General features: G+C 42.8%; 2 protein-coding genes across 2 annotated transcripts; one reads left to right on the plus strand and one right to left on the minus strand.

Annotated features, from left to right (window-relative positions):
• Positions 1-323: 323 nt before the first annotated feature.
• Positions 324-12,588, minus strand: LOC132997580 (NACHT, LRR and PYD domains-containing protein 14-like). The gene is made up of 9 exons (XM_061067459.1): positions 12,558-12,588; positions 6,199-8,056; positions 5,210-5,404; positions 4,628-4,801; positions 4,060-4,236; positions 3,507-3,680; positions 2,956-3,129; positions 2,402-2,575; positions 324-1,082 (listed from the first exon to the last, which is right to left on the minus strand). Exons 1-9 carry the CDS (start codon positions 12,586-12,588, stop codon positions 1,067-1,069), a joined length of 2,973 nt encoding a protein of 990 aa, XP_060923442.1. The 3' UTR covers positions 324-1,066.
• A 255-nt stretch (positions 12,589-12,843) lies between these two features.
• col9a1a (collagen, type IX, alpha 1a) lies at positions 12,844-25,792 on the plus strand. Its single transcript, XM_061066805.1, has 32 exons — positions 12,844-12,918; positions 13,807-13,881; positions 14,417-14,455; positions 14,564-14,626; positions 16,099-16,152; positions 16,332-16,367; positions 16,635-16,658; positions 17,187-17,240; positions 17,359-17,412; positions 17,512-17,544; positions 18,408-18,464; positions 18,551-18,604; positions 18,688-18,741; positions 18,848-18,901; positions 19,072-19,125; positions 19,201-19,254; positions 19,498-19,551; positions 19,880-19,933; positions 20,012-20,065; positions 20,152-20,196; positions 20,279-20,332; positions 20,482-20,535; positions 20,685-20,738; positions 22,637-22,708; positions 23,359-23,394; positions 23,481-23,525; positions 23,701-23,733; positions 24,321-24,467; positions 24,601-24,655; positions 24,935-25,123; positions 25,325-25,402; positions 25,587-25,792. The coding sequence occupies exons 1-32, from the start codon at positions 12,844-12,846 to the stop codon at positions 25,790-25,792; spliced, it is 2,064 nt and encodes a 687-aa protein (XP_060922788.1).
• Positions 25,793-26,176: the final 384 nt, after the last annotated feature.

Genomic DNA, 26,176 nt, shown 5'->3' on the forward strand with positions numbered 1-26,176 from the left:
GATTAACTGAGAGAATCAGACTCAGTGGTGACGTCTGCCTGCAGGTGGCGCAAGAACTGTACATGAACATGAAAACAAGGAGAATAGAATAAAGAATAAACGTGAGACAGAAGTTCTCTGTTCTACAGATTTTCTAATAAGACCAGTGATCCTGGTGTAATGAGATAAAAACATGTGAATCAGTGTCTGTATCTTTACTGATGCAACATTCAGCAGGTTCTTGTGTTCAGGTGTTCTGGCAGAATCAGGGACTATATATACATATAGATATATATATCTATATGTATATACAGTGTATATAGACACAAGGGACTTGGTGACAGTCGGTCACATGAAGAAATATGATTTTAATATGACACAAACATATATTTACATGTATTCAAAGATAAATAACTTAAAGGTTGTTTCAGTATCTTTGAAAAACTTAATGAATGAAATATCAATTGTAATGATTATACCAGTGTTCCTTCAAGTGTTGTCCTCTATATAAGCACCATAGCAGAGGAGCAGCACCCATAAACTAACCATAAAGCCTTATCAAAGAATCAGATCTGTAATGTTCTGCTGTCTGAGAACAAACTCAAAGTGATTTCAATGTGTTTAACTTTGTGTTGAACTAAATCAATTGTGACGTGAATCCAGGAACTTTAAGATCATAAACAAACATCTACACAGAATGTGGTTCTAAACACATGGAGACAAACTGAGGGACAAAGGTGGAAAATAATAAAGACAAACTTAAACACACTGTGTGTGACTCTTTATAGAGGGTTTATATATTCTGCTTGTGTTGTGTCATTTCAATAAACACATTCTTCATGTGAATAAACACAATCGGGGCAGGAAGGTTGCTGGTTTGAATCCGGTTCAGATGGGTCTTCCTGTGTGGAGTCTGCATGTTCTCCACGTGTTTTCTCCAGGTGCTCCGGCTTCATCTCACAAACACATGCAGATTAGGGGTTGTGTAGATTGGAGACTACACACAAGCAGCTGCTGCTTCAGCCTCTGGATCCTCAGGACACAGCTCAGCCTCCGTCCACACACACTGTCCTCTTCACACTCAGCTTCAGTCAGACATCCACCTGTTGAGAGAAGTAGACATCAGTGTCACAGAGACTCACTTCATCAGCTGTGAGTCAGTGATGCAGCACATCCAGTAGAAAGAGCAGCAGGGACTTCAGTCCTGTTCAGAGGTGGAGCAGCTTCCTCTCTGCTTCATGTTCACGTGTTGGAATGAACACGCTAAGAGCTCAGTGTGTGTCCTCTGCATGTCAAAGTGCAGAGTGGACACCTGAGAGGTGGATTTCCTGCTGTTACAGGTGAAGACATGTTTCACTGTGTGTTGATGAACATCTGCGTCTGACAAACTGGGACCAGATGAGACAGATGGACCTCAGCAGAGGTTCTGCTCTGTATAAAGAGCTCCTGGTTACCATGGTGATGAGGAGAGGCTTCAGTCCCACTGATCTCAGAGCTGTGACAAAGATCCACCTGATCAGTTCTTCACTGATGAAGTGAGAGAACAAACTGTCTCAGATCAGATGAAGACGAAACCGTCTCTGTCCCTCGTGTGAGGCTGTCAGCTGTGCTGCAGCTTGTGTAAGTTACAGCGCCCCCTGGTGGCATCAGGTAAAAATATATTACGTGACCACGACATAATAACGTGTGAACGAGATAAATAACTCGAGGCCACGAGATCTGAATCTGTTGTTTACTAACAAGACGAGTGGAAGAGAAGAAGACACACACTGTCTCTGAGGACACTCACTGACTATGAGGACACATACTGACTCTGAGGACACACACTGACTCACTGTCTCTGATCACACACACTGACTCTGAGGACACAACCTGTCTCACTGACTTTAAGGACACACACCGTCTCACTGACTCTGAGGAAAAACACTGTCTCACTGTCTCTGAGGACACACACTGTCTCTGAGGACACACACTGACTCTGAGGACACACACTGTCTCACTGACTTTGAGGACACACACCGTCTCACTGACTCTGGGGACACACACTGTCTCACTGACTCCGAGGACACAAACTGTCTCACTGTCTCTGGGTGAGTTAGAGATCAACTGAACCAACCAGACGTTGATTTAAACTTCCCTTATCCGTCCCTTTAAGGAGAGTAACTGTGGTCAGTGGGCGGAGCTTCTATACGGGTTGATCTCCAACTTTACCTGGAGCAGGTTAGCCGTTCATCAGAAGTTACCATGGTGATTTACCTCGTTAAGAAGTGGACAAATTCGTGGGACTGAAAAAACTAAACCTGAAGTTCACCTGATAACCACAAATCCTGCTTGGTAGCACAGACCCTGGATCTGTGATACTGACTGTGTTTAGTAAAATACTGATGAAAGCAGCGTGGACTGACTCCAACCATCTACTGACCACAGAGTCTCCAGTCGACAGGTTGGACTCTGCTGTAGATCAAGCAGATCCTTCACTCCTGAGTCCTGCAGGTCGTTGTATCTCAGATCCAGTATTCTCAGATGAGAGGGGTTTGACCTCAGAGCTGAAGCCAGAGAAGAACAGCTGATCTCTGACAGTCTGCAGTGATGCAACCTGGATAAAGAATAAAACTTAACTGTAAATTAAACTGAGTTCATGTGTGAAAATAACAGACACATATTCATGTCAGCACAGACTCATAACATGGAAGATAAATATGAAATCTGACATGTTGGACTAAAAACGAGTTCTGATTCAGTACTAATAGATTATTTGGAGTTGGTCTCTGTCCTGCAGATCAGTTTAGGAAATCCAGAACTAAAGTCAGTGTTTTAACAAGTAGCTGAATATTTATAATGTCACAAATTACTAAATGAATGGATTCAAGTTATATATGAAGAGGAATTATGTTAAATTAGTATTAAATTAGATACATTGTGTATAAATGCTGTTTTATGGATATGAGATCTAAAAAAGTCAGTCAGTGAACTGACCCAAGAGTCTCTAGTTGACAGGTTGGACTCTGTAGGAAACCACACAGCTTCTTCACTCCTGAGTCCTGCAGGTCGTTGATACTCAGAACCAGTTCTCTCAGATGAGAGGGGTTTGACCTCAGAGCTGAAGCCAGATAAGAACAGCTGATCTCTGACAGTCTGCACTCCTCCAACCTGGATAAAGAATAAAATCTAACTGTAAATTAAACTGAGTTTATGTGTGAACATAACAGACACATATTCATGTCAGCACCAACTCATAACATGGAAGATAAATATGAAATCAGACATGTTGGACTAAAAACGAGTCCTGATTTAGTACAAATAGATTATTTGGACCCGGTCTCTGTCCTGCAGATCAGTTTACGAAATCCAGAACTAAACTCAATGTTTAACAAGTAGCTGAATATTTATAATGTCACAGATTAATTAATGAATGGATTCAAGTTATGTATGGAGAGGAATTATGTTAAATTAGAATGAAATGATAAATTGAGTATAAATGCTGTTTTATAGATATGAGATCTACAAAAGTCAGTCAGTGAAGTGACCTCAGAGTCTCCAGTCGACAGGTTGGACTCTGTAGAGAACCACACAGCTCCTTTACTCCTGAGTCCTGCAGGAAGTTCTTAGTCAGATCCAGTTCTCTCAGATGAGAGGGGTTTGACCTCAGAGCTGAAGCCAGAGAAGAACAGCTTATCTCTGACAGAAGGCAGTGATACAACCTGGATAAATAATAAAACTTAACTGTAAATTAAACTGAGTTCATGTGTGAAAATAACAGACACATATTCATGTCAACACACACTCATAACATGGAAGATAAATATGAAATCAGACATGTTGGACTAAAAACAAGTCCTGATTTAATTGATATGCATTATTTGGACCCGGTCTCTGTCCTGCAGATCAGTTCAGGAAATCCAAAACTAAACTCAGTGTTTTATCAAGTAGCTGAATATTTAAAATGTCACAGATTAGTTAATTAATGAATTCAAGTTAAGTGTAAAGAGGAATTATGTTAAATTATAATTCAATTAGATGAATTATGTATAAATGCTGTTTATAGATATAAGATCTACAAAAGTCAGTCAGTGAACTGACCTCAGAGTCTCCAGTCGACAGGTTGGACTCTGTAGAAAACCACACAGCTCCTTCACTGCTGAGTCCTGCAGTTCTTTGTTGTCTTTTAGATCCAGCTCTATCAGATGAGAGGGGTTTGACCTTAGAGCTGAAGCCAGAGAAGAACAGCTGATCTCTGAGAGATTGCATCTCTCCAACCTGGATAAAGAATAAAACTTAACTGTAAATTAAACTGAGTTCATGTGTGAAAATAACAGACACATATTCATGTCAGCACAGACTCATAACATGGAAGATAAATATGAAATCAGACATGTTGGACTAAAAACGAGTCCTGATTCCATAACCATAGATTATTTGGACCAAGTCTCTGTCCTGCAGATCAGTTTAGGAAATCCAGAACTAAACCCAGTGTTTAAACAAGTAGCTGAATATTTAAAATGTCACAGATTAATAAATGAATAAATTAATTAATTGATTGAAGTTATGTATGAAGAGGAATTATGTTGAATTAGAATTAAATTAGATAAATTGTGTATAAATGCTGTTTATAGATATAAGATCTAAAAAAGTCAGTCAGTGAACTGACCTCAGAGTCTCCAGTCGACAGGTTGGACTCTGTAGGAAACCACACAGCTCCTTCACTCCTGAGTCCTGCAGGTTGTTTCGACTCAGTTCCAGTTTTCTCAGATGAGAGGGGTTTGACCTCAGAGCTGAAGCCAGAGAAGAACAGCTGATCTCTGAAAGTCTGCACTGATACAACCTGGATAAAGAAATATGAATATTAGAATGTGTCCTCCTGTTGTTGTGGATCGTCATCATGTCAACACAGAGTCTCAACATGCTGCTGACCTCAGTCCAGTCTGTGACCTGAAGATAAATATCAGATCAGACATGTTGGACCATGGTTTCATTCATCAGCTTCTTCTCTGTGTTGGTCACTGAGCAGGTTTGTGTAATTAAACACTGTTTAAAGTAGGGATGGTGCTGATGTCACATCCTGTTTGTTTCTATATTTATCAACTGTCCAACGTGTTTCAATAAGAATGTTTCTTATTTTGAAAACCTGAGGAGGACGAGTGCTCGGCCTCAGTCCACATGTTATTTACTGACACTTTCATAATGACCCAATAAGAAAGAAAGTCTGAAAAGTGAAGAAGGATTTAAGGACCTCAGAGTCTCCAGTCGACAGTTTGGACTCTCCAGACCAGAACACAGCTTCACTCCTGAATCCTGCAGGTTGTTGTTACTCAGATCCAGTTCTCTCAGATGTGAGGGGTCGGACTTCAGAGCTGAGGCCACGACTTCACAGTGAGTCTCTGAGAGTTCACAATCACTGAGTCTGTAGTTAAAGAAATTATCAAATCTGTTAGAATAAAATCAGAAAACACAACATTCATACAAAACGTGATCATGTGACCCTCACCCTGGTAAATCCCCTTTTTGCTAAAAACTCCTCAAGAGAATCCTTTCAGATTTGGTTCAAGCGTTCATTCAGACTAACAGAGGAACTCATTAGATTCAGGTGGTCAGAGGTCAAAGGTCAAGGTCACAGAACATGTCCATGGCCTTTTGAACATGATATCTCAAGTCTGTCTTTAGGGGATTTCTTCACATTTGGACTCAAAGATAAACTGATTAGATTTCAGTGGTCAAAGGTCAGAGTGACCTCATGTTGTTGTGAAGTCAACATGCCAGAAACCTGGAGGGACAGACACTGCACTGGTTTTTGTTGGAGGGCAAACACAGGGTGGGAAGAATAAACTTTATTTCCTGCTTCTTCAGTTTCAAGGAACCGTCAGTGATTCAGTGATCGTCTCCTCACTCTGTGCTACCTGTTTGATCATATATATATATATATATATATATATATATATATATGAACAGTATATACAATAACCTCCCTTGGACCCCACATGGTCGTATGTCTGAACCCTCAAACTCCAGCAAAGTGATCACATTGGATTTCACCCTCCACATCTGATCTAGTTGTTCTCGTTTGTATATGAGAACAATGACAATGTTTATGTATATAATAATAATAACTTAATTACACACACACACACAGTCACACACACAATCACACACACACAATGAGTGTATTTGAAGAACGACTCATCTCCACTGATTGAACATGTTATTGATCATGTCTGGACTCACAGAGCCTTCCTGCAGTTCCTCAAAGCTGGGATCAGTCTCCATCGACCCTGTTCTGATGTGTTGAACTTATTCATGTCCAACTCATCCAGAACCTCCTCTGACATCTGCAGCATGTAGGCCAGAGCTGAGCAGTGGATCTCAGAGAGTTTCTCCTCTGATCTGTTCTCTGACGTCAGGAACTGTTTCATCTGCTGATGAACTGAGTGGTCGTTCATCTCAGTCAGACAGTGGAAGATGTTGATGCTTCTGTCAGGAGAAAGGTAATAACTCTTCATCTCCTTCAGGTTGTTGATGATTCTCTGGATGATCTCTGGATTGTTCTCTGTCCGACCCAGCAGGCCTCCTAAGACTCTCTGGTTGGACTCCAGACTGAGGCCGTGAAGGAAGCGAACAAACAGGTCCAGATGACCATTTGTACTGGTGAGGGATTCCTCCATGTTTGTAATCAGGAAGTCATCCAGGGAGAAGGTACTGTCTGTTTCCTCACATGTTCCCAAGAAGTTGTTGAGTTCTTGTGTGTTCCTCTCAGTGTAACAGTGGAACATATAGACTGCAGCCAGAAACTCCTGAACGCTCAGATGAACAAAGCAGTAGACTGATTTCTGGAAAATCACACACTCTCTTCTGAAGATCTCAGTACAAACTCCTGAGTACACCGAGGCTTCTGTGACATTAAGACCACACCGCTCCAGGTCTTCTTGGTAGAACATGATGTTTCCTTCCTCCAGATGTTTAAGTGCCAGCTTCCCCAGCTTCAGGAGAACGTCCCTGTCAGCCTCTGTCAGCTGCTGTGGAGTCGTCTCATGTCCCTCACCGTACTTGTTGTTCTTCCTCTTTGTCTGAACCAGCAGGAAGTGTGAGTACAGGTCAGTCAGGGTCTTGGGCAGCTCTCCTCTCTGGTCTGTGGTCAACATGTGCTCCAGAACTGTAGCACTGATCCAGCAGAAGACTGGGATTTGACACATGATGTGGAGGCTCCTGGACGTCTTGATGTGTGAGATGATTCTGCTGCACAGCTCTTCATCACTGAATCTCTTCCTGAAGTACTCCTCCTTCTGGGCCTCAGTGAAGCCTCGTACTTCTGTGACCCTGTCAACACATGCAGGAGGGATCTGATTGGCCGCCGCAGGTCTGGAGGTTATCCAGACGAGAGCCGAGGGAAGCAGATTCCCCCGGATGAGGTTTGTCAGCAGCACGTTGACTGATGACCTCTGTGTGACCTCAGACACAAACTCCTTGTTGTTGAAGTCCAGAGAAGGTCTGCTTTCATCCAGGCCGTCAAAGATGAACAAAGGTTTACAGACAGCGAGCGTCTCTGCCGTGAGCTTCTGTAACGCTGGATGGAAAACACGGAGCAGCGTGAGGAGACTGTGCTGCTGGTCCTTCACCAGGTTCAGCTCCCTGAACGAAAGCACAGTCAGCAGACCCACATCCTGGTTTTCTAAACCCTCTGCCCAGTCCAGAGTGAACTTCTGCACCGAGAAGGTTTTTCCAACGCCAGCGACGCCGTTGGTCATGACGACTCTGATGCTGCTCTGCTGGTCAGTGGAGGCTTTAAAGATGTCGTGGCACCTGATGGGAGTGTCGTGGAGGATCTTCATCTTGGAAGCTGTCTCAAGCTGCCTCACCTCATGTTGAGTATTAACCTCTTCACTCTGTCCCTCTGTGATGTAGAGCTCAGTGTAGATCCTGTTGAGGAGGGTTCTACTTCCTGTTGCATCACTTCCTTCAGTCACATGTTCACATCTCCTCCTCACACTGAGCTTATGTTCATCTAAAACCTCCTGCAGACCACGATCTGCTGAAAGACAAGAAACAATGTCAGAGACAGAGAATCTGAGAATCTGCTGATTGTTTTCATCAGATACAGAAAAACTACAGAAAATAAAAGCTTTTTAACTTTGTGCTTTTCTAACGATGTTAAATGTTGATGCTGTATGAAGGAACAAAATAAAACCACATGTGCTGTTGTCAGAAGTGAAGACATCAGCAGACACATGTACAGTGCTGCTCTGACCGGCTGTCTGAGCTCCAGCTCCTGTTCTGGATCTTTTTCCACACTGGGGACAGGAGGAGTCTCCTGAAGAACCAGACTGGTCCCAGTATGAGGTGATGCACTGTCTGCAGAACCAGTGTCCACAGCTGGTGGAGACTGGATCCTTAAGGACGTCCTGACACGAAGCACAGCAGGACGACTGCTCCTCCTCAGAAACATGACTCCTCTTCCTCTCCCTGTGAAGACATGTCCTGATAACTCACATGTCACAGTCACAGGTTGTCATTACTTCTGTCAAGGAGGTTTTGTTTTCACCCAGTATGTTTGTGTGCTGGTTGGTTCGTTAGTGGGATTATAAATAACAACAGATTCCCAGTGAACTTGGTTTGAAGGTTGTGGTCTGTGAACCAGATTGGGGGGGTGAGTGGGGGTTCCTCTTTCACAGACATGTTCAGAGGACTGAGGTTTACCAGTGTTTGGATTTTGGTGCAGATCCAAAACCAAATGAGTTTCTAGTGGATTTCAAAGTGGTTTCATAAGGAGCGTGTTGGTTCTTGGTGGAGGTGTGAGCTCTTTGAGTGATTCTGAGAGATTAGTCACCAACTTCAATGAAGCTGTGTCCTAATGCATGGGCCACACTAGAGGAAACTAGATCCTCTTCAGAGCAGGTCACAGTAGAAACAGTCTCTTACTCTGTGTATGAGGGTCCAGGTTCTTTACTGAAGTTTGGAGGCTCATGTTTGGACCAGTCACTCTTCAGATACAGACAGCTGGACCCTGAAGACTCTGCTCTCAGTCTGTGGTCCTGACCTCTGCAAACAAAAACATGTTTTTATTCAGAACACATCATTCACTGGTTCATTCTCTGAGGATTCAGTTTGGAGCTGCACATGTTTGTAGCAGGTCTCTTACTCTGTGTGTGAGGGTCCAGGTTCTTTACTGAAGCTTGGAGGCTCATGTTTGGACCAGTCACTCTTCAGAGACAGACAGCTGGACCCTGGAGACTCTGCTCTCAGTCTGTGGTCCTGACCTCTGCAAACACAAACATGTTTTTATTCAGAACACATCATTCACTGGTTCATTCTCTGAGGATTCAGTTTGGAGCTTCACATGTTTGTAGCAGGTCTCTTACTCTGTGTGTGAGGGTCCAGGTTCTTTACTGAAGCTTGGAGGCTCATGTTTGGACCAGTCACTCTTCAGAGACAGACAGCTGGACCCTGGAGACTCTGCTCTCACTATGAGGTCCTGACCTCTGCAAACACAAACATGTTTTTATTCAGAACACATCATTCACTGGTTCATTCTCTGAGGATTCAGTTTGGAGCTTCACATGTTTGTAGCAGGTCTCTTACTTTGTGTGTGAGGGTCCAACTTGCTCTGAAGTGTCCTCGTCCATGTTGCACCGGGTCGGCTGCGGCTCAGTTGTGGTTCAGGCCGCGCTGCTCTTCTAGATATTCAAGGTCTGGTCTATTTCCTTCTGGTTCTGCGCTCAGTTTACAGCAGAACTCAGTGAAATGATCTTTAGACCAGTTTCAATGTTTATCTGTTGAAAACGTCACAAACACAAATATTTGCAACACTTCCTGTAGGTGACCCATTTCAAAATAAAAGCACTCCAGCGTTTCTGTCGACTGAATGTATTCATTTATTTTTAAATGTTTTTATTGTGAAATAGATGCAGGGCTTCATAGTTTGTAGAACTGGTATCTATTTGAGTACACAGGACGTCTTATATACAAGGAAATACAGTGAACACATCAGGAACCTCAGGAAGGACAAAAGGCTCTCTCTCTCTCTCACACACACACACAGACAGACACACACACACACACACACACTCAGGTGACTGTAACGTATGATGGTGAAAACACGTTCTGTTATTAAACACTTGATGAACAGATGAAGCTAAAGAGTGAAACTGTGAGTTAACTCTGTTAATTAGTCCTTTGAATTCTCTTTGTTCCAGACCTGCTGTTCACATCTGTCTCTGGGATCCAGTGAAAAACACTGACTGTAAAATAATATGAATGAATAATATAAATGTTGCTGAACACTCACCAGCCTCAGACTTCACGTCTCCTCCGTCTGCTGCTTGAAGTTAGAACGAGTCTGAACACTTTCACTGGAGGCTCCTCCCCCTCTCTGCAGTTACTGGAAAACACGTGACTCTGTGTGTGTGAGTGTGAGTGAGTGTGTGTGTGTGTGTGTGTGTGTGTGTGTGTGTGTGTGTGTGTGTGTGTGTGTGTGTGTGTGTGTGTGTGTGTCTGTGTGCATGTGTGTGTGTGTGTGTCCATCCGCTCTGCAGCTGCTGGAAATCGCCTGACTCTGTGTGTGTGTGTTTGTGTGTGTGTGTGTGTGTGTGTGTGTGAGTGTCTGTGTGTGTGTCCAGCCGCTCTGCAGTTACTGGAAATCACATGACTGTGGGTGTGTGTGTGTGTGTGATAGGCTCCAGATATGATGGAGCCGCCCCCTCATCATCAGAGCAACACGCACGCTGCGACGCACGGACTTCAGAGGGATCGTTTCAATATTGATCATTAGATATTTTGTTCATTTTTGTTATGATCTGCGAATATGAATACGTTACATTTTTAAAAATGTGTTATGTTTATGATACTTATAAACTATATTTGATGAAGTAAAATAACTTAAACATTTAATTCTATAACCGTCATCAATTAGTTTCATTATGTAACTTCAGCTTTGTCATTTTGAGGAAATACCCAGGTGTGTTTTATACATTAAATATGAAATAGTTATGTAAAGCTATCAAGACTCGGGTCATACACTGTCTGATTATTCTTTTATTCATTCTGAAAATTATAACTTCAAGAAGTGTGATTTGTATTATCAGTCCATGTGTTTTTCTTTCAAAACATAAAAAAATATCAGAAGTTATGATCTTTTATAATTTCCACCAAACTCACTTCAACACGTCTGACTCCAAATCGCAGTGTTGCCTGTTATTATTATTGTTATTAAATACATTTTTATAGCCAATTTTTACTATTATCTGATCCCAGAAACAACCGAAAACGACAACGTTTCTCTCTCTCTCTCTCTCTCTCTCTCTCTCTCTCTCTCTCTCTCTCTCTCTCTCTCTCTCTCTCTCTCTCTCTCTCTCGGAATTGGGACATTTCCTCAAACCGTGTAAACATTGAGGTACGGCGGAGGTTCATCCTTCGCCAAAGGAGACGATGTTGTCATAACTCCACTCTGCATTGTCCTATCACCACCAAACTTCTGTCTCATGATCAGAGTTCAAGCCCGATCAGCTCTATGTGTCAATATTTCCTCAGGGTCACAGCGCCACCTACTGATCAGTGTGAAAATGAAGTTGTGGTAACATTCTCCAATTGACACAAAATTGGTCACGGAACGTGCTCGTATTATATTATATTATATTGTCATAGGCAGACAGATAGATAGATAGATAGCTGGGTAAATAGATAGATAGATAGATAGATAGATAGATAGATAGATAGATAGATAGATAGATAGATAGATAGATAGATAGATAGATAGATAGATAGATAGATAGATAGATAGATAGATAGATAGATAGATAGATAGATAGATAGATAGATAGATAGATAGATAGATAGATAGATAGATAGATGGGTAAATAGATAGATAGATAGATAGATAGATAGATAGATAGATAGATAGATAGATAGATAGATAGATAGATAGATAGATAGATAGATAGATAGATAGATAGATAGATAGATAGATAGATAGATAGATAGATAGATAGATAGATAGATAGATAGATAGATAGATAGATTGATAGATAGATAGATAGATAGATAGATAGATAGATAGATAGATAGATAGATAGATAGATAGATAGATAGATAGATAGATAGATAGATAGATAGATAGATAGATAGATAGATAGATAGATAGATAGATAGATAGATAGATAGATAGATAGATAGATAGATAGATAGATAGATAGATAGAGAGATAGATAGTTAGATAGATAAATAGATAGATAGATAGATAGATAGATAGATAGATAGATAGATAGATAGATAGATAGATAGATAGATAGATAGATAGATAGATAGATAGATAGATAGATAGATAGATAGATAGATAGATAGATAGATAGATAGATAGATAGATAGATAGATAGATAGATAGATAGATAGATAGATAGATAGATAGATAGATAGATAGATAGATAGATAGATAGATAGATAGATAGATAGATAGATAGATAGATAGATAGATAGATAGATAGATAGATAGATAGATAGATAGATAGATAGATAGATAGATAGATAGATAGATAGATAGTTTACTTTGTTTTCTGGAGGCTAAGAATAATATCTAACTTCTTCTTTGTCATGGTCACCTTCCACTGGAACTTTAGCTTTAAACTTCATTTAATTTCAAAGTAAAAGTAAAGGCCTTCCTCCTCCTCCTCCTCCTCCTCCTCCTCCTCCTCCTCCTCCTCCTCCTCCTCCTCCTCCTCCTCCTCCCCGGCTGCTCATGAATAACCAGGACTCTCTAACATCCTCCTCCTCCAGCAGGCGGTGGGGTTTTATTCAGGGGGAGACTGACAGGTGGAGCGTCCGTGAGCCCGTCTCTAATCTGGGTGAAGAAGGAGTGTGAGCGTCCTCCTCAGCCGCGGGACGACCATGTCTCTGTCCAGGATCTGTCGGGCGTCTTTACTGGTGATTTTACTGCAAGTCCTCTTGATCTGCTCGGCTCAGGTGAGACACAGGTGCTCTTTCTTTTCACTACTTGTATCTCCTGGGAAAGAAGCTCAGTGGTGTTAGTGTAGAGAGTTTTATTTCTGATGCATGAATATAAAAGATAAGCAAGAAGCTGAGAATGTGTGCGTCTACATGATGAGTTTCTGCTGTACCTTCATGTTTTATTGTTTCTAATCTCCTGTTTGATATTTAGTTTTCCACTTTCTGCTTGGTTCTGTTGATCAGTAAAGAGTATTTGGGTTTTCTTCACATTTGTTCAGAAACAAACAGTGAGAGACTTTAAAGCCTTTTTATAATCCACTTAAATCTCTTCAACAATTTCAGGCGCTCAAATCTACTTTGCATATTTTATGGTTTTATCATCAGATTTTCTTCCACATGAGGTTTTTCACAAAAGCAAATAACCTCCAGTGTAAAATATTGTTTTCTTTTCACATTGTTATTGCATGAGAATCATTGTGGGACATGTAAATGTTGAAACTGGGTGAATCTAAAGTAATAAACGTATAAATGCATGTTCTCAGAAACTGTATTCTTTATAAATATCTATATTTTTATGATGATGAGGTAAAAGCTGAACCGTGGTTGTGTGTGTGCTCACCTGGCTCCACTGAGCTCCAGACAGCAGCACAACCTGAACACATGCAGTTACTTAGGTGGTATAATGGCTCTATAATAGGAAACAAGGTTTAGTTTCATGACCTTTACCCCCACACCCCCCACACCCCCCACCTCACGCAGACAATGAGACTCTGTGTGAGCTGCCCTTCAAACCGCGGCCTCCTCCTCCTCCTCCTCCTCCTCCTCCTCCTCCTCCTCCAGCAGCGGATGATATTTAGAGATGATTTTCATGGTTATAAACTGATTTCTCTGTTTGTTTTCCAGAGGGGCCCGGTGGGTCCCAGAGGCTCCGCGGGCCCGCCCGGTGTAGCCGGCGTTCCCGGAGTGGACGGCATCGATGTGAGTTGCTTCTCTCCTCAGTCGCCAGGTTCACTTTCTGGGTTCATCACCTCAGGGAAGCCGGTTTTCATTCGTTCACACAGAAGAAGTTTTAACTCTGAGAACAAACATTTCTCATCCTCACTACGTTTCTTTGCGATGAAGTGACAATAAATTCTACTCTCAGATTAATGATTTATCACATGAGAGCATGCAGAGAAACTACAGCCATTTTATTGAAATGCTTCATCATGAAACTTAAAGATTACAAGCTGCACCATCGGGTGAAACTATGAGGCACTAGTTCCTCATCCTGAGTTCAATTTCCATGATTCCAGTTGGATTTTCATGTTTTAATTGCTCATTTAATTGATTTATTGTTTTTTCTAGTTCAAAAATAGTGGAAAAACCTCCATGACAGTTTTTAAAATGTAGACTTAGACGCATGTCGGGTTAGAACGATCTCAGTGTCCTCTAAGGTCGTTAACTCAAACAAGATCTCAAAGTTTAAAAACCCAGATCCATCTTCTCAACCCTCCTTGTTTTGTGTCTTCAGGGCGACAGAGGAGAAGACTCCACAGTGAGCGGGGGACCAGTGAGTGGACGTTTCATTTCTTTCCCTTCACTTGTAGAGGATAACGAGGGCTGAAGTCATTACACCTGAAACACTCAGAGCTAATGAGGAATGAACTTCTGCTTCCAGGGTCCTGACGGCGATAACGGCAAAGACGGAGCTGCTGGAGCTGCAGGTCTCCCGGGCGCAGACGTAAGTGGAGCAACCTCTTCCAACTCAGACACAGACTGGACGGATTCAGGTTCATCCTCCAGGAACTGTTCTGAGGCTGTGCTGAGGTTTGAATCCAGCAGAGGAGACTCCTGCTGCTCAGCCTCCGATGAGAGGATGTATTGAAGGTGTAAGATCTGAGACGTTCAGATCTGCTGCTGTGGGAGAAGTTTGTCTTGGCCCAGTTAAAAGAGAGAAACGTTCCCTGAATAAATCACTCTGCCCATTTAGAGGAGAGAGAGAGGGGAGTGGCTTCCTGACAGGAACAGGGGGCTTTCTGTGAGCGGTCTCTAGGGGGTGTCGGGGGGGGGCCGCCGCCCCAGACATGGCTGACAGGAGAGGAGTGTCTGCTGGGAGAGGCGACACAGACTGGCCTCAGTGTGCTGGGCTGTGGTGATGGTGCAGAGAGCTGAAGGAGCAGCTTCACAGGAACTGGCTCAGACGGAGAAGTTTGAAAATACTAAATATTAAGAATTCAGCGGCGAGTCAGAAATAATCTGCATCTTTAGTCTTTGATTCATTTCTGACTTTGTCCAAATGGACGAGGACGAAGATCTTGTCGTCTTCGTCGTTGTCGACTTTGTTCGAGTACATTTTGGTTTGAACGTTTATTAATGGAGGGGGAAAGTGAGGGGCGGGGCTAACGCCACATCCTCCCTCAGTAGGCGGCGCCTTTCTGTGCTTTGATTCTTCTTCTTCTTCTTTATTCGGGTTTACTGGCGGCTGGTAACTAACATCAAGGTGCATTACCGCCATCTACTGTACATGACCATCCTGCCTCTCTCTTCTTCGTCCCTCCTCTGCGCTCTGCTGCCTCCGGGTGGATCTCTGACCTGCGCCCCAGCTGGTTCACTGTTCAGCATCAGTTACCATGGTGATTTACCCCGATTAGAAGTGACAAGCTTGAAAACTCGGACGTGATCCTTAAATAACCTCAGATCCTGCTCCTGGGTTTGCTGTGGTTACACGACGAGAAGACCTCAAGTCAAAGTATAAAGTACAGTACTAATACTACTACTACTACTAGTAGTAGTACTACTACTATTAATAATAATAATTATAATAATGCCAAAGATCACAATGTGTTGTTTACATGGTCTATGATTTTCTTAGATCGATTTTATTGATAATTGACAAATCCTGTGGACTTTTGGTGATCTGACGAATAGTTTTATCGCGTATAACTAATCAAGTAGTTTTTTTTAACTAAACATAACCATGTCGTTTTGTTTACTAAACCGTAACATTAAAATTTTTTTACTAAACATAACCAAATTGCTTTATTTATGAAACAAGTAGTTTTGTTCACTAGAACTCAACATTTAGTTTGATTAACTGAACCAAACCAAACTATTTGTTTGACTTCCTTGAGTGGTTTTCTTTAAGTTCACCAGGTGTTGTGTAGTGTGTGTGTAGCTGCTGTGCTTTTCTGATCCCATGACGTGTGCCTGCAGGGACCCGTGGGACCTCCTGGAGATCCAGGTCCACTCGGCACAAAGGGACTGAAGGTAAATTCATCCTCAGTCACCGAAGTGGTTCTGTGGACACGTCAACACTGTTTCAATTCTGTTTCCTGACGCCCCGTCTGGAGGAACTACGGAGGATGAGACAGGAATTTTAATAAACTTCTCTGAACTGAACCGAGAAGATGTTTCTGACGTCAGATCTTATTTCTTCCTGTTTTCAGGGAGACGCTGGAGGACGAGGGACCCCTGGAGAGCCTGTGAGTCCAGAGAATAACCTCTTTGATCGTTTATACCTTCAGCTATCACATCTCATATCTGTCATGTCTTTGATAAAACCACATAAACATGGTCAGTATCAGAGCAGATTGTGCACTGAACCCAAAGTAAGGATAATTTGCTGCATTGGTGTGAAGATAGTTGTGTTTATATATCTGCAAATAATAGAATAATACTGATAATATGATTGTAATCAGTTTGTGATTTCTGCTGCTCACTCGTCATGTGGTTCTGTGTTTCTCTCTCAGGGGGTTGGACCTGACGGACTCGATGTGAGTAGCTTCAATGTTTGAATCCCTGTGGTTGTTTATCCTGTTTCATAATAAAAGGATCTGCAGGTGAAAGACGATGAGATTTGAATCTTCATCCACATGGAAGCAATAAACTTTTAATCCAACAAGTTTCAGTCTGACATCAGAGAAACGTACATTCTTTTAACTATGTCAAGTTTTCTTATGACTTCAATTTAGTTTAGTTTATTTCACACAACATAAATACAAAATTAAATATTAAAATATATTGTTGGTAGGAACCAGCAAAGACCAACATGAGAACTACACTGAAATAATAGCAACAAATATACAAAAGATACAAAATCTTCAATACAGGTCATATATTAGTGTAAAAGGAGAACATCTCACGTATTAAAGAGCAGAGAGGGAGAATATTTGTTATAAATACAGTTTAATTAACAGAATCAGATGTTTGAACAGCATTTCATCTTTTTGTTAATGGACACACGGAGAATCATTTACCTGACTTGTTTGATGATTATGAATTTTGAATGTTTTTTTTTACAGGGTATCCCTGGTACAGACGGGCTCCCGGGGGAATTGGGCAAAGTTGGCGGCCCTGTGAGTATTTTTCATATTTAAAATAAAATTTAAAAAAAGTCGGCAGGTGATTAAAACATTAAAAAGATGCTTTGAGTTTTAATATTCTTACCTAAATAAAAACGTTGACGTGTCACAGGGGGCGAGAGGGAAGAGAGGTCAGGTCGGACTTCCTGGTGCCGCCGGGCCTCGGGTAAATATCCAGCTTCTGTTCTTAGTTATGATTTTGTTCTGTGAAATATGATCTGTGCTGAATAAAAAGTTGAATAACGGTATTTTTCTGTCTGAGCAGGGACCTGCGGGTGTTTATCAAGGAGAAGACCTGGTAAGTTTGATCCCAGACGGAAAGTTAACTCACAAAATATTTACAAAACAGGTTTTAATGGCTTTTTGTATTAATTTCATGTTCACTCCACTGACAAAAGTTTTCAAATCATTAAATGTGAATAAAGATGGATGACAAAAAAGTGTCTTGCTCTCCGCTTGGTGGCAGGTTATAGTTTAGATCAGAAACCCTGCCTCCTCCATGTTAGTAGATTGGACATGCACCAAAATTTGAAAAAAAAATCTAAGTAGACATAAATAATCTGTCAGCGATGTTTTCTATCATTTCAGGTCGTTCTTCTCTCACTGAAGTTTATTCATTTTTCTGATCAGTTTGGTTTGAATCAGTTATTTGCTGATGTAGAAACTGTCTGAGACGTCATGATTGACAGCTGACACTGACTCCTGATTGGTCGAGTGTTCGTATCTTGGATATTTTGGCTTCATTTCTTGACAGTGGGAGGATGTTGAGACGTGTCGTCCATCTTTATTCACAGTCTATGTTTTAAGTTGATCATTAAATTCAATATTTCAATAAAATATATAGATCATTTCTCTATTTATTAGTGTTTTTGGCGACAGGAAGCTCCAACATTTCCACCTCTGAGAACCTGCTGCCACACTGATCTGAAGAAAGAGTTTATATTCTCCTTAATTAGTTTAATTTCATTGTCCCATTAATCTCTTTGTTTTCCTCACTGTGATAAAAGCTTTAGTAAATAAACCCTTTATGTTGTGAAAAACTTATTTTACGGTAAAACACACAGATGTAAATTTCTGCTCTTTCTAACGGGGTCACTGCCAGTGGAGCCCCCTGGTGGCAGGGCTCTTCCATGACCTCAAATAGGCTGTTGTGTTTTTCAGTGTCCTAACGCCTGCCCGTCTGGTCTCAATGGACACTCTGGTCTCCCGGGCATGAAGGTGAGTTCACAGTTGGACTTGTCCTCCCTGACTGACACTGAGTTAAAGCACTTTCAAGATGAATGACTTCTGGTTCCTGCCTGCAGGGCCACAAAGGGGTCAAGGGTGAATCCGGTGAGCCTGGAAGACAAGGACACAAGGTGACATCCTCGTTTCTAACGCGTGAGAGAAAATGATCCAGATGTTAATAATCCGGACATAACCAGGTTTCCTTGACTTTCAGGGGGAGGAGGGCGATCAAGGCCTGCTGGGAGACGTGGGCGCTCAGGGACTACCAGTGAGATACTTCACCACACTCACTCAGTCAGTGTCCTACGCTCGGTCAAACATGCTAACATGAGACGTCTCTGTGTCTGTCTTCTCCATCCGCTGAGTGATTTTAGGGTCCAGGTGGAGCAAGAGGCCTCCCGGGGATATTGGGCTCCAAAGGGGACAGGGTAAGACGTCACGTGTCTGATATGTTCCACCTCATGTCTGCGCTGCAACAGATAAAAGCTCAAACCTCTTAAACAATGAGCACTTTCAAAATAAAAGCATGTGAATCAAGTTCATCCCTGCTTCTGCACCTGGATACGAAACCATGAATTAACTTCCGTTTCCCAAACAGGGAGCTCGTGGGAGTTTGGGCGGTGTGGGTCCTCAGGGGATCCAGGGAGGCCCGGTGAGTCTCCAGCACATCGTCTGACATCTCCTGGTTATTCACACTGACACTGACGCAACTGATTCCATCCTGTAGGGCGACCTGGGCCAGAGAGGAGCCATAGGTGAGGCTGGACCGGGGGGAGTGTCGGTAAGAAACATGAAGACGTAACAACGGCTGCTGTGGAAACGCAAACAGTTTGAGTTCACTCACACGCGTCCGGCCTACGTACTGTCTTCACATCCTGTTTCCACCGGATTGAAAAACACAGCCAAGATTTAAACACTATATCCTGTATTTCAATTAATGAATTGATTCTCCACTTCTTAAAACCTTTAACTTTATTGTAAACAAACATTTCTAAATGTTGTTAACTTGTGTGTTTCTTCGTAGGGGGATCGAGGACCACAAGGAATCAGAGGAGTGCCGGGTCCTGAAGGAGAAGCTGTGAGAACCCCTTCATCTGATCAGAGCCACAATCGATCAATCAATCAATCAATCAATCAATCAATCAATCAATCAATCAATCAATCAATCAATCAATCAATCAATCAATCAATCACATAACTGGAATACTGTCCTTCAGTTCTGTTTACCTGTCAGACATCCTTCTTATTAAATATCCATGTTCCTTGTCTCTGTCCTTCATGTTGTTATCAGAGAATTAAAGCTAAATTAAATAATTTTTGTCCATAATCTCAGATGCTGGTTTTCCTGTGATATTAATGTGTTTGTTGTGATTAACATCATGTTTTTCCTCTGCCTCTTGTCACAGGGTTTACCGGGTCCTGATGGTCGGGAGGGAATACCCGGGCTGCCAGGAACCAAGGTAAACTCACTGCAGACCGGTACTTTAAATAAATCAGTCAGTGATGTGTTTAATCAATCCGTCCCTCGTTGTCTTCAGGGTCTTCCAGGGAAGAATGGAGCTCCAGGTGACGGAGGCCTACAGGGACTTCCTGTGAGTGACCTCTGACCTCCTGTCGTGTGAGATTTGTATTTTTCTTGTGTTGATGCTGATGTTTGACACAAACCGTCTCCATGCAGGGTTTGCCAGGCACTTATGGACAGAAGGGACACGCCGGTGGGAAGGTAGGATTCAAACTACAGTGCTGTACTTCTACACGGTAACTTCCTGAATGAGCTGAGATGAAATGTGATTATTTGTCCCCAGGGCAGCACAGGAGATCCAGGAGCTGCAGGCCTGATGGGGTCGCCGGGGAAACAGGTTCGTTTGAAGCAAGTTTTAACAAATTTAAATTGTTTAGAAACAGTTGAAACCTCAAAGTGAATCTAGTGTGAAACTACCTGTAGTTAATTACAATTTAATCCAGAAAATGAGCAAATTCGTGATTTTGAGGTGTTCTCTGTCTCCAGGGCGAGCGTGGCGAGCAGGGTGAGGTCGGACCAGTCGGACCCAGAGCCGGACCAGTGAGTCTCTTCTACATTTCACACCATTTTTAATCCTCCAAACAGGAAGTGCTCCTCCTGTTACCCACAATGCCGAGCTTCAGGGTCCTGGGACTTTCTCTCCATTCCATTTTGACTCATTTGTCTATTTGTGTATTTTCTTTGTTCAGGGTGAACGAGGAGAACGAGGGCCCGAGGGGCCTCTAGGATCACCAGGAGCTCGGGTAAGAGACTCAGCGTCTGATCGATAAACTCACTCAGGAAGCAGAGGAGCACGGTTCGTTCAGAGGAGGTTTCACACAGAGAGAAACTAGGGTTTACTGCTGCATTCACAACAAGACACAACACAACAAGACACAACAAGACACAACAAGACACAACAAGACACAGCATGACACAGCATGACACAACATGATACAACAAGACAAGATACAACATGACACAACATGACACAACATGACACAACATGACACAACAAGACAAGATACAACGTGACACAACATGACATGACACAACATGACACAACATGACACAACATGATGCAACAAGACACAACAAGACACAAAATGAAACAACATGACACAACATGAAACAACATGACACAACCAGACACAACAAGACAAGATACAACATGACACACCAAGACATGACACAACATGACACAACATGACACAACCAGACACAACAAGACACAACATGAAACAACATGACACAACATGAAACAACAAGACAAGGTACAACATGACACAACATGACAGACACAACAAGACAAGATACAACGTGACACAACATGACACAACAAGACACACCAAGACATGACACAACATGACACAACATGATACAACAAGACACAACAAGACACAAAATGACAAGACAAGACACCACAAGACATGACACAACCAGACACAACAAGACAAGATACAACATGACACAACATGAGAGACACAACAAGACAAGATACAATGTGACACAACCAGACACAGCAAGACATGACACAAGAAACAACATGACAAGATACAACGTGACACAACCAGACACAACAAGACATGACACAACATGACACAACCGACACAACGAGACAAGATACAACGTGACACAACAAGACACAACATGACAAGACAAGACACAACATGACAAGACAAGACACAACATGACACAACAAGACAAGACTCAACATGACACAACATGACAAGACTCAACATGACACAACAATACAAGACAAGACAAGACAAAACATGACAAGATAAAACATGACACAACATGACATGACTTGACAAGACACAACACAGCAATAAAATACAAGACACAACAAGACAAGACACAACATGACACAACACAACACAACAATAAAAGACCAGACACGATCACATCGACCTTTATTGATTTTCTACAGAGGAAATTCAGAAAGACAACAAAAAAAGAAAGTTACGATAATATGATCCACAATAAAACTTTCACAAGATAAATAATAATAATGATAAAACCATTGAATTATGAAACAGTAAAAGCAGGTTTTCGTGGACGTTGAACCATATGAACTCAGCTCCTCTCTCTCTCTGCGTCTGAAAGCAACTTCTCTTATTAAAATCAACATGAAAACAAACAGGTCGGGTGGAAGTCGTGAGACGAAGTGTTTCGGCTTCGCTTCATCGAACCCTGAAGAGCAAAGTGTGTTTAAACAGCGTCTCCATCCTGAACATATTATTCAACACGGCTGAACTTCTACCACAGAGGGTCGTTGCTTGATGAACTTCTGTCCCTGCAGTTGAGTCTGTAATCCAGCGGCCAGCGAGCATGAATGGCCTCTTGTTACAGAAATCTGAGGCCCAGGGGGGGGTTCTCTGGAGCTCGGGGGGGGGGGGGTCCGGGGCAGGAACAGGAGCTGAGACGCCCTGAAAGAGTTCTCTGTTCCCCAGGAATGCCTGAAGGTGGTGGGCTCACTGGACGCCACCACCAGCGCCCACTAACGCCCACAGGCATCTGACGGGTGGAGGCGGGCGAGGAGGGACCTGTTTTTATTTTTTCACTAGATGTGGTCAAGGTGGTGGTGGTTGTGTGTTATGATTCTGAGTGTGTGTGTGTGTTTTTAACAGTTTATTTCCTCACGTGTGTGTTTTCACAGGGAGGCAAAGGGGACCCGGGCCTTCCAGGACTTCCTGGACCCGCTGGGTATCGTGGTCAGACAGGAGACAGGGTGAGAGCTGTCGGATCAAATGAGTCTGGAACCAGATCCCAGATGAATTCAGACCATAACACCTTTTTGTTCAGAACAAATAAACATATTAGAAAATGTAAAAAGATAAACAAGACAGAAGATAATTATTTTAAGAGCAAAAACTTAAGACAAATCTTAGTCGTCCTGTGGTAAACGTGAAGTAAAGCTGAGGCGTCCGATTGGAGCCGACATTACTTTCACACTTTCCATGGTAACAGCAAGTTCCACCAATCAGAGACGAAGCAATTACACCTGAAGAAGTGACAAAAGTATCCAGATCTGCACAAAAATTACATCAGATTGCAAATTTGGATTTTGAAAACTCATTTGGGAACAACAACAACAGCAGCAGCAGCAGCAGCAGTTCTCTGTTGATTGGAAAACGCTGTTGATCCACCTGATGAATATTTAGTATGAAGAATCCAGAATGAGTCTCATTTCTTAAAATCTCAAAGTTCAATCTGAATGAGGTGAGATCCAATTTGAATCTCAAGTCCACATCAGGATCAGAAACATCTGTAACGTGAGAGAAACCTCAGAAAGCTACGAGTAGGATTCAATGGATTTAGTTATTTCCTCTTCAACAGACTCAGATCCTCTAAAGAGTGTTTGTGTTTTGTCTCCGTCAGGGAGCAGTCGGTCTGGACGGACCCGGAGGGGAGCAGGTACGTTCCTCTAGGTCTTAATATCACATGTTCACATTCTGATCCTCAGATTCAGAGCCAAACATCTGTCCCTGTCTTTCCTTCAGGGACCGGCGGGTTCCGAGGGGACGTCTGGAGACAGAGGAGACCTGGTGAGTGATGGACGACTGAACGCAGTTTAATGATGAGTCAGCAAACAGCAGGACTGAAACTCCGATTTAAGTTACACGTCATATTGAGATTTGAAAAAGTCTGATGAATGTGTGGGAGCAGTTGTTTTTTACACATCCCACCTTTTCTGTTGTTTATACGTGTTTCTTCTTCCAGGGAGAACAAGGAGAAGGCGGAGAGAAAGGATCGGTACGTTCACTAAACATCATGACCACACCTCCACCTGTCCGCTGACCACACGACTCTCATATGATTATTAGTTACTAATTAGTTAGTTATGTCTTAACGTTGTCTGATTTAGATCCAGCTGTTGTTTACGTCCTGCAGCTGTCGGAAGTAAAATCACAGGATAACTTGAGTTTTTCATTATAAGCTAACGCAGCTTTATTAAGTTTTTAAAGCACTTTATTCCCAAAATCTGTAAAACTAAATTATACAAAAGCAAGTTCTTTGACTTCTTGTTTATAGTATCGACTGACGGAAGTTTAACTCAGAACATTTCATAAAATTAATACTGATTTTGGAAACGTCCTTAATTGTGTGACAGGCTGACAAAAGCAGATCAGATCTACCAGACAGAACCAGCTAAATGTTACTGGTTTCAGTCTCTTTCTTAGGAAATGCTCTTTGGGTCTTAATGTGTCATGGCTTTTCAGGAGAATTTCAAGAAGTCCGAAAAACGTATGAATGTTTTCACCAAGTTTTCACCGACGGACATGTTTGACCTCAAGGTGGCGCTCTGTAGCTCATCTGTTGTTTCAATGTGTCGGTTGCAGACCGGCCCACCAGGAGAGACGGGAAACAAAGGACCCGAGGGGGGCCGAGGACAGCCAGGGAAAGAGGGCAAGTCGGGCCAGTCGGGGCCGCGTGGCATGCAGGGCGACGGGGGGGTGCCGGGCCTCCCCGGATCCCAGGGACCAGCGGTAAGACCTCGTGATAATCAAGGGACCCAATCTGGTGGTTTTATGCAAGTGATGATAAAAGACAGATTCTAACGTTTCTGAAGGAGACTTTCTGATGTTTGCTCATCACTGTCATCGCTTTGTCTGTGTGCAGGGAAAAGCACCGACAGACACACACATCAAACAAGTTTGCATGAGGGTGATGCAAGGTAAGTGTTTGCATGGTCATGGGATTATTTCCAGGCGGGAACACGTTTTTCTAATCATTTGACATTGATTGAAAAATAGTGAATACTCAATTTTCGGCCTTTGTGTTAAAGAGAAGCAAACGCACTCCTGAATGTGTAACTTATGAGTTAAACTTTTAACATAAGGAAGAAGTTGTTTCTTAGAATCTACATGAAACTCAAACTCAAATCGATCTCTGAGTGAAACCCAGTGACTCTGGACTAAAGCTCAAGTCTGAACCCTGTCCTCCCGCGCCACAGAGCAGCTGGCCCAGCTAGCAGCCAGCCTGAGCAGGCCTGAGTCAGGAGTCTCTGGGCTGCCTGGCCCCCCCGGCCCGCCTGGACCCCCGGGATCCTCTGGGGAGAACGGTTTCCCCGGACACTCCGGATCTCGAGGACTGCCGGGGCTGAAGGGTCCGTCCGGGGTCATGGGCCGCAAAGGACCCAAAGGTGAGATTCTGATTAGCGAACTCTACAAACACCTGGAGCTTTGAGTGTGAACGTTGTTGGACTGGAAACAAACTGTGGGTGTTTTACCTTTGTGTTTGATCAAAGAACAGTCGTATAATTGAATTCTGTAATGAAGCAACAGATAAAGTCTGAACTCTGAGTATGAACTTCCTCTCTGTGTCACGTGTGTCCGCTCGGCAGGTGACCACGGTGACCGAGGAGACAGAGGACACACAGCGCGAGGACCCAAAGGAGCACCCGGAGCGCCCGGTCAAGCAGGTAAACAACAAGTATGACTGAGACAATTCAGACCTGTGCCCTCAGTCCTCTGACTCTCACTCAGCGTCATTCAGTGGATTGGATGAGCAGCTCAGAAAGTGTGTAAAACACTTTAGATCCACAAGTCATATTTATTATAGGGTCTTGGAGACATTTGTGACGTTCTCTTACTTCCGATGCTCAGGTGAATCGGGTCGACCGGCTTACGGCAACGACGGGCGGGACGGCGAGCGGGGACCTCGGGGCGCTCCCGGGATGCACGGCGTGCCCGGGCCTCCCGGTACCGCGGGTCTGAACGGTCACTGCGAGTCGTCGCAGTGCATCCTGGCGATGGTGGCGTCGCCGGTGTCAGCGAAGGACTCCGGCATGAAGGGCCCCAACGAGATGTGAGGAGGAGCTGAGCAGGAGGAACTGAGAGACTGGAGCAGAACCAGAACTTAGAGGAAGATTTGGTCCATTTGGGTTTCGTCACTTTTTTTGAATCGGTCAGCTCATTTGACTTCTTTGTTCTCTCGGCGCCATCTTTGACCTGAAGGTGGAAACTGAGCACCAACACTTTTGAAACCTTTGCGTAAAAAAAGTTAAATTTTTACCTCACGTTTGCCATCTGTGTACTGTACAATTAAAGGAGTAATCCGTGTTTTTGTGAAATTAAAAACTCACTGTATATGTATGAACCGCACCAGACCCATTTCTGTCCCAACAACAACAACAATGTGTTTGTTTATGTAAATGTGTTGATACGCAAGTTATACTGTTGGATACTTTACATTT

This window comes from Limanda limanda, chromosome 2, assembly GCF_963576545.1.
Source record: "Limanda limanda chromosome 2, fLimLim1.1, whole genome shotgun sequence".
NCBI lineage: Eukaryota > Metazoa > Chordata > Actinopteri > Pleuronectiformes > Pleuronectidae > Limanda > Limanda limanda.